Raw genomic sequence first — 8,287 nt, 5'->3', positions numbered from 1 at the left:
TATATATATATACATACATACATACATACATATATGAAGAAATTAATAGCTAGAAATAAACAGACATTAGATGTTATTAATATCTGGATATTTAAGGACATTCTCTTCTGGTTTCAGGCAATTTCCAAGGAGTTAGTGACCTGATCTTACTTATTTTTGAACGGCCAAGGCTGTGACATATATATATATACATACATACATACATACATATATGAAGAAATTAATAGCTAGAAATAAACAGACATTAGATGTTATTAATATCTGGATATTTAAGGACATTCTCTTCTGGTTTCAGGCAATTTCCAAGGAGTTAGTGACCTGATCTTACTTATTTTTGAACGGCCAAGGCTGTGACAAAAGACAATGATAATGGAGGTCATAATGGCTATTACAGCAGTTTGAACTACAAGGTGTGAGTAACCTTTGATATATGTTCAATTGATAAGCTATGGGCAAGTGTTAGAAACCATCATTCTCAATATGGTTTCAATACAATTATGAATAATGAAAAGTCATTTTTTATTAACTACAGGATTGCTGGTTCATCTGCTGTTCTCCTTGTGTTGTGCCATAGATATTATATCCAATATAAAAAACGCCTTCATTTTCCCTCTTCCCAAGGTTCAAGCCGGATCTTGCAACGATATTTCTAAATTGACAGTAGGTGACGTAAACACATGAATTGATCACGTTATCCGACGATATCATCTATTTTGACATGATATTAAGTTATCCAAAGATCAGCATGTTATCTATTTGATGGTTTTTGGCATGGTTGATCACCTAATTATTCTCTGCATGATGCCAAATAAGGTTGAAGTATTAGGAAATTAATCATTAAATGGAGCATGGAGGACTGAATGTAGACCTAAAAGAACATGGAGACTGGAGAGACAATTAAGAAGGGTACGGCAGAGTCTAACTGAATTGAGCATATAACCATTAATAACACTGAATGGAAGAAAACATTGAGCTGACTCCAAAATTTTGGGATAAAGGCTTCGTTGTTGGCATTTTAGGAGATTGATTATCCATTATAAATTGGCTCGTGAATGCATGAGTCTTGAGTTATGACCTACCTAACCCTATCCTACTTTTTCTTCTGCTCTCTTATTTGCTATCTATCCATTATTTCCCTCCAGTGCTACATGGCCAATAGTCTTTCTGTTTGAAAATAATTCTCTACTACACACAAGCACTAGATAGTTAACAACCCCTAGCTGTCTTGGCCAAGAGATTGACACCAGTTTTAAGGATTTCAGACCTGCCTGACAGTCAATTTCTTGTGGAGCTTGACTGAAATATGCTGATAGGATACTCAGGTTTATATTTAATGGGTAAAAGTTTGGATGATGAGGACTACTCTTAGTTCAAAGTTGATGCTCAAGTTCTTCTAATCATGGAATATCTATATTTAAATTAACATGAGTCTATCTATCGTTCATTCTTTTTCTCAAAAAAGAAACTGAGTGTCAATCTATTTAAGTTTATTGTATAATAAAGTTAAATTAAATGCTTAATGTAAAAATATTTAAAAAAACACGCACACATACAAACGTGGTACCTATAGAGCAGCAGCATGCACGCACATGTCCAAAAGAAGGATAATTAAGAAACTGAAGCGTCATGTCGGGAAATTTTATTCGAAGGAAATTACAGCAAGCACACATGCATAAAAAATGTAAGATGAGCTCAACAACAGTCAAATATTGAAGCATAATCGAAGTATAAGGAATCAGATACGAGTGCAAGTACTCTTTATTATACTTTTCTTTCTACAAAGTAACTGAACCATTTATTTGCATTTGGTTTGAACAGTAATTTTTCTTTTTTCCTCTAAGCTGAGGCATTTAAAATATTGGATATTTCAATGGGGAGCTGGTCATTCTTTAGCAGAACTGAATGATTACCATCTTAATCGAATCCTAAATTGGAGATCTGAACCATCACAGCAGAGACACAGTAGTATAAAAGAAACTGGAAAGATGTATAAAATGAAGTTTCTGAAATAGTAATTCACACGAATAAGGAATTACCTGCGGTATATTGTTGAACCGCAAAATATGATCAGAAAGAGTTGAACCAGGAAAAACATCCCCCCCAATTGCAATACCTGGAAAATTTAAAGACATCAATTTTATATCAACATCTTAAGTAACTTGACAATAACAATAGAATACCTTCATAAATGCCATCTGTCACACGTGCAATTGTGTTGTAGAGCTCATTTGACATGCCTCCCTGGAATTGCAAAGTCAGACGTACTCGTATTGTACTTCATTAACATAAGCTAAGGAATAAGAAATTTGATCTTTTATAATTAACTAGTTTACAAAATGCAGCATTAACTTTTGGACAATGAAGATTTTTGGCCAACTGCCAAAATAAAAGACCAGCAAAGAAAACAGCCAGTGTACTGCTGAGGTTAATGAATATCTTTCAGTGTATAATGATCATCAATATTCATTATGGACAGCAGCAAGTTTTTTTAGCAAGTGTCGGCCTAATAAAGCAAAAATGATATGTTGTGGAGAAATTTTACTTGGGAAAGGAATTTGGATGTATATAATTTAATATTTAATAGGACTGCTGATAACCTACTACATAATCATAATACTACTCTACAATTTTAAAATATGACAATTCATATAGGTGCCTACAATTTGTGGATTTATTTTCTACAACCACTAGCCAACAAGAATAAACATGGAGACATGCATGTGCATGCACAGTGCCAAATTAAGGCCACTATATAGACAGCAGTTTTGTAAAAAGAATGATACTGTAGATAAAGTTCACTTCAACTGAAACAGGAAAAAAAATAATGTTTTTAATGTGGATAGAAATGGATGGAAGACACAGTTCACAGAGATTCGCATAAAGGCCAAAGGCAATGTGGTTTCATCTCTCCAAGAAGTGCCTTGAAAGATTATATCTCATAGTTATTAACTTTAAAATTCTTTAAACTGCAACTGACTAAGGAACAGCAAGGATTAATGCAGAAACTGAAGCATACAGTCCTTCAAGGCCATGGAAGATGTAGCAGTGTCTTAGAATGTGTGTGTGTTGTGTGTGTGTGCGCCTTGTAAATACCAATGATGCAATCCTTATGCAAACAGTGTGGATTCAAGACTATGACTAAGTATAAACCTTAATGAAAACAGTAATTGCGATGATGCGCTAACACTAAGTAAGGAGATGAGAGCATACTGATTTGGAAACAAATCCCACAGAGCCAGGTCTGTAAAGCTTGCATTGAACTATGTTGTCAATAGTTCCTGCAGTATCTCCAATTTTGAAGGCCCCGGCTTGAATGCCACCGACTGTAGCAGGACCAATAACAACCTGCATTTAACACCCGTCAAAAGACTGGTTATAAGTATGATTCTGTTAAGAAAACCATCAGTTGCCTCGTACCAACTGACACATAAAGATCTCACAGATAAAAGAAGACGGTTGATTGTTTTCAAATGATTGTCAAGTATTCTGCAACAGAAATCTTTGCTGCATGAAAGATGACCTATCTATCTTCTAGAGACGCCCAATATTAATAATCAAATTAGTAGAACTTTAACCACATATTTTTCTGGTTCTCCAGAAACATTAGTATCTTCAAAGCATATTACTAGGGCTAATGCATAATCAAGTTGATACATTCACTTGACATGGAATGGCCTGCTAGCTCATTGAGGCTCCACTTTAACACAAATTATATGCACAAAGAAGAACCCAACCAGATGGAATACACAACACAAGTTCATTAATGTACCTTATTGTTAGCTCGTGCGTAGGAAATGAGCTGCTTTGTGTCTGCTTCTGGGACACCTTCAGCTATAATAGCTACAACTCGAATTGTAGGTTGTTTCAGAGCGGACAAGGAAGAAGCAGCTGCACTGCATATTAAACGAATCCAAGTAGTATATAAATCAAATAAAAAAATAATGATTAACAGTGCTTATTTAAATGGCTAGATATCAGAGAACCCACATAAGTTTGGCCATTTATCAGATAACCCCTTTAAGTTTAGAAATACAAGATAACCCCCCTAGCTTACAGTGTTACATCTTATCCATGGGCATCAAAATGACCTAAATGCCCCTGACTTTTCAAGCATCTCTTTCATGCACTTTTTTTAAGGAAATTTCCCAAAAACCCCTTCTCTTTTCCTGTCTCTTTCTCTCTCCCATCCTCTCTCCTCCTTCACCCCACCCCCCTCTCTTGTTCTTCCATAACCCTAACCCCATCCGTCATAGGTGACCACTGCCGCCAAGGCGCCAACAATGGTGGTTGCTGGTGGCGGTAGGGTTCGGATTAGCCTTAAGGCAAAATAAGAGAGGGAGAGGAAAGGAGAGAGAAAGAAGGAGAGGAGGGAGAAGGGAAGAGAGAGAAGCCTAGGGTGGCCCCTCCCTTCCTACCCATCCCCTCCCTCTAGTGTTTTAAATGTCGGCCGCCCGACATGTCAGTTTGAGAGAGTAAACGCCACCAATTTGGCGTGTTGATGGCAGAAGGCATTTTTGAGGTCCATATCAGATATGTTGGGGGATATTGCGGACATATCGGCTAATTTTTTAGCTTTGAAAAATCGACCGTTTAGGTTCTCTTTTTTTTCTTCAAGGTATCAACAGTTTGGGTTTGGGTTTAGTACCAAAAACCCAAACCCGGTTGACCGTTGGAAAAATCTGCCACTCCTCTTCCCCCCCTACTCTCTCTTCTCTCTCTCTCTTCTCTCTCTCTCTGTTCGCCTATCCTCGCAATTGTCGCCGCCTATCTCCAATCCAACTAACCAAACACCCGTAAGAAACCTAAAGTTCTGTCTTCGCCAATCTTCCAATTTTACTAAGAAACACCGAAGAACTACAGGTATATCTTCTCTCTCTCCGTCTCTCTCTCTCCTCTCCTCGTTCTCTCTCTCTCCATCTGTTCATCTCTCTTTCTCGTTCTCTCTCACCCCCCCCCTCCCTCTCTCTTTCTCTATTCTTCTATTTACTTTTTTATATGTTTAGACAATAAACTTTATTAAGTATGCTTAGTTCCATTTAGGATATTATATTACACATGTGCATCATTTGATATAGCAATCTGATATTTATTTCATATCCCATGGCATATCTCTGATTTCTGATATCCAACATGAATTTCAGCTGTCCTAAATGAACCCGACATCCGACATTTAAAATGTTGCTCCCCTTCCTCCTCCTCTCACACTTCCTCTCTCCTTCTTTCTCTCTCCCTCTCTCTTCCCTAACACTACTCGCACCGCACAGCGATCGCTGGTCGGTTGGGGTTGCCGGAGGAGGCCATGCTCTTTCTAATAGGGTTAGGGTTACATTTGGTTTACAGATTTAATAAAATGAATTATGATTAAATAAGTTACTTCAATTTAATAAGTAGAATGTTATTTCGAAAAGGGTGTGTTGAAGTACTTTGTACCATTTCATGTAACACCATTGGGGGGTTAGTTGAAAAAATCCCAAACTTAAGGGGGTTGTCTGAAAACACTACAAACTTAAGGGCGGTTATCTGATAGTTTTATTAGACCTGAGGAGGTTATCTGATAAACGACCAAACTTAAGGGGATTTTTCTGATATTTAGCCTATTTAAATCATATAACGTGCACAACACCAACCTCCTGAATGATGCAAAGTTGATAAAAACATCAGCAGTTGGGTGTGCACTGCAAGCAGCTTCAATGCTACAACACAAAGACCATAAGAAATATGTTAGCATTTTCTGGGTACATGAACACAAATGATAGATGTATCATAGCAAAAGTTCTGAGAGCCTTTGAAATTTATGACGTAATTTTGCATGAATTAGAGCAGAGTTTGATGATGATTATTTTAAATCAAATAGTCATGTTCCACAATCACTAGGTTCTTAATATTATACATCGAAATAATTAAAAGTAACAGTAACTAGAAAGCCTTCATCCAGATTTTTTTGTGGTAAACTATCTTAATTCCTTCTTCCATTCCACTATCAGCACAATTTGCCTAAACTTATAAAATTACAGGATATGGTTTTTTATAATGATGTTCTTACTATATCCTTTTCTATTTGCAAATTACCTAAAGTGTGATGGGCATGAAAGCGAGACCGTAGAGGTATGTAATCGGGCAGGAACCAAATAAAAACTAACGTCCATGATCAGGGTTAGATCTACAATAAGCCAGTATGGACAATAGCACACTTGAAGCTATCAGAAATGCCAAAGGCCCATGCACTTTCAGGCAGATGTATATGATAACTAGAGGGCCTGATGCACAGTATCCCAACCTGAAGTAATAAAGGAAGAAAAGTAATATTGGTTGGCTTATGAACCTCTCAAACACAATGTTTTCTGGATAGCTTTAATATAACTGTGAATACAATCCTTCAGATTAATAAATCCTGTATACACACTCAGGGAGATAGCTTTTCAATGCAAGTTGTCAAACCAGTAAATTTCATTTGCTATAACATTATAATTGATAAGACTAGAATTAAATTTGTGACTCCTCTCCTTATAGTGCAAACTTCTATAGGAAGACTTACTATTCCATTTTAAAGGATTACTGGGGCTAATCACACATCTACATAGAGATACAGATTGCCATTCATGAGTCAGTGCGTAGTGGGACACTGGATAATTCCTGGAATGAATGATTGCTTAGTTACCCACATCGAGAATGACGTGCTTCATACAATGCATGTAACTATGTACATATTGTCCCTCTGACCGCATTATTAAATAGCTCAACTTTAAGGGGAGAACAGAAAAATGCACCTCGGGTGAACTGGGATGGCAATTTCCTCCTGACCAAAGAACAGTTTCTGAAACCCCTCCGCGCCAGGATTAATTATCCCCGCAACAGAAGGCGTTTCCCTCCCTGTAAATAAAATTCAAAACTTTTTTTTAAATCTTTCCTACACACATTTTTATATTAAGAAAAACCCAATTAATCAGCAGCAATCAAAGAGGCAACCAACACTCACCGCAAAGGAAGTCGAAATCAAGCATCCTTTGGATTGGCAGTTGCTTGTAGTTGTAGAACAATGCCTGCGTGGTTTTCGAGAACAGGTTTCCTGTAGCCATGATTGAGGATTGCGACTAAACAACCTGAAAATTGAAACAATTCAGCGTTAAGCTTTCTCGCGCAATTTCACAAGAATCAGTGACCAGATCTAGCGATCACTCATAAACTGAAAACGAGGAGCAATACGACCAGATAAACCACAGATCAACCTCATCAAATTTAAAAAAAAATCAAATTATAAATAATAGATCGAAGGCCCGATCCGGCTCCATACGCCACGAGATCAAAGAATCCCGCGTCCACACCCAGATCGGCAGCACAATCTCGTCTCAGAAGCAAATCTACAAACACTTTGAATCAAAAGAATCGAGGAGAAAGTCTATGAAGAGTACTACCTTGGGGTGATTGAAGAGCTTAGATCTCTCCGAAGACGGAGAGAGATCGCAGGAAAATAAGTAGCTCAGGAAACGAGAATCTCGCTCGAAGAAGGAGCTTTATATAGAAGGAGAAAGGGAGCGTCAGAACTTAGAACCTACTCCAGCTAACTTTTGTGAGAGAGGGAGGGAGGGAGGGGTGAAGCGAGCGAAGCACGTGCGGTGAGTAGTTAGCTGTTAGCTCAACACAATCTTTATTTGGTCAAGGTTTGGGCCAATGGGTACCGCCAGTGATCTTACCTTCGGTGAACGGATTAGTGGCCAAGATTTCTTACTTGTTTTAGGTAAGGGCCTCTTTGGCTGGTCTCCCACAATTGCGGGAATATATTTTTAACCCAAAAAAATTCATTTTTGTGAGTTTTTTTTGTTTTTTTTATGTTTGGTTTTTCATTGAAATTAGTAAAGAAAATAGGTTTCATCCTTTCCGATGTTTGTTTAGCAAAAAAAAAAAAAACTTAAATATTTTATTCCCCCATTTAGAACACGCATGCTCACTCAGCTAATATTTTAATCCCTAGTTAATAGTTTTCCACTTCATTTCCTAACTTTGAACTTGGAAAATTAGGGTTTCTCATTTATTGACGTGGAGGAGTTCTCTGCACCTCATTTCCCTTAAGGGGCTGTTTGTTTCACCAAGGGTTAGGAATAGGATTATGAATCCAATTTAATTTATGGATTCCAACCTAATCCATAAAATTTTTATAGACAAGTTTGAGTTTTATGGAATCCCATTTTTTTGTCATTCAATGTTTGTTTCACCCAAAGATTAAGAATCTCACTTTTATAGAATTTGTCAAATTCCTAATACCATGTTTGGTTCAAAAAGACCAATTTTT

The 8,287-nt window shown here is 37.2% G+C and overlaps 1 protein-coding gene across 1 annotated transcript in view; it reads right to left on the bottom strand.

Moving 5' to 3' along the window:
- The window catches only part of LOC109848175 (ATP-citrate synthase beta chain protein 1), a 14,154-nt gene extending 6,569 nt beyond the window's left edge, over positions 1–7,585 (bottom strand). The window contains exons 1-8 of the mRNA XM_020417549.1: positions 7,413–7,585; positions 6,977–7,100; positions 6,768–6,870; positions 5,628–5,693; positions 3,770–3,893; positions 3,211–3,345; positions 2,181–2,241; positions 2,037–2,113 (exon numbers count right to left, since the gene is read on the bottom strand). Of these exons, the coding sequence (XP_020273138.1) occupies positions 2,037–2,113; positions 2,181–2,241; positions 3,211–3,345; positions 3,770–3,893; positions 5,628–5,693; positions 6,768–6,870; positions 6,977–7,076 (666 nt within the window). The 5' untranslated portion in view covers positions 7,077–7,100; positions 7,413–7,585. The remainder of the gene's footprint in view (positions 1–2,036; positions 2,114–2,180; positions 2,242–3,210; positions 3,346–3,769; positions 3,894–5,627; positions 5,694–6,767; positions 6,871–6,976; positions 7,101–7,412) is intronic.

Source organism: Asparagus officinalis, chromosome 7 (genome assembly GCF_001876935.1).
Source record: "Asparagus officinalis chromosome 7, Aspof.V1, whole genome shotgun sequence".
Taxonomy (NCBI): Eukaryota; Viridiplantae; Streptophyta; class Magnoliopsida; order Asparagales; family Asparagaceae; genus Asparagus; species Asparagus officinalis.
Note: the sequence above shows the minus strand (reverse complement) of the source record. Positions and strands in the feature narration are given on the sequence as shown.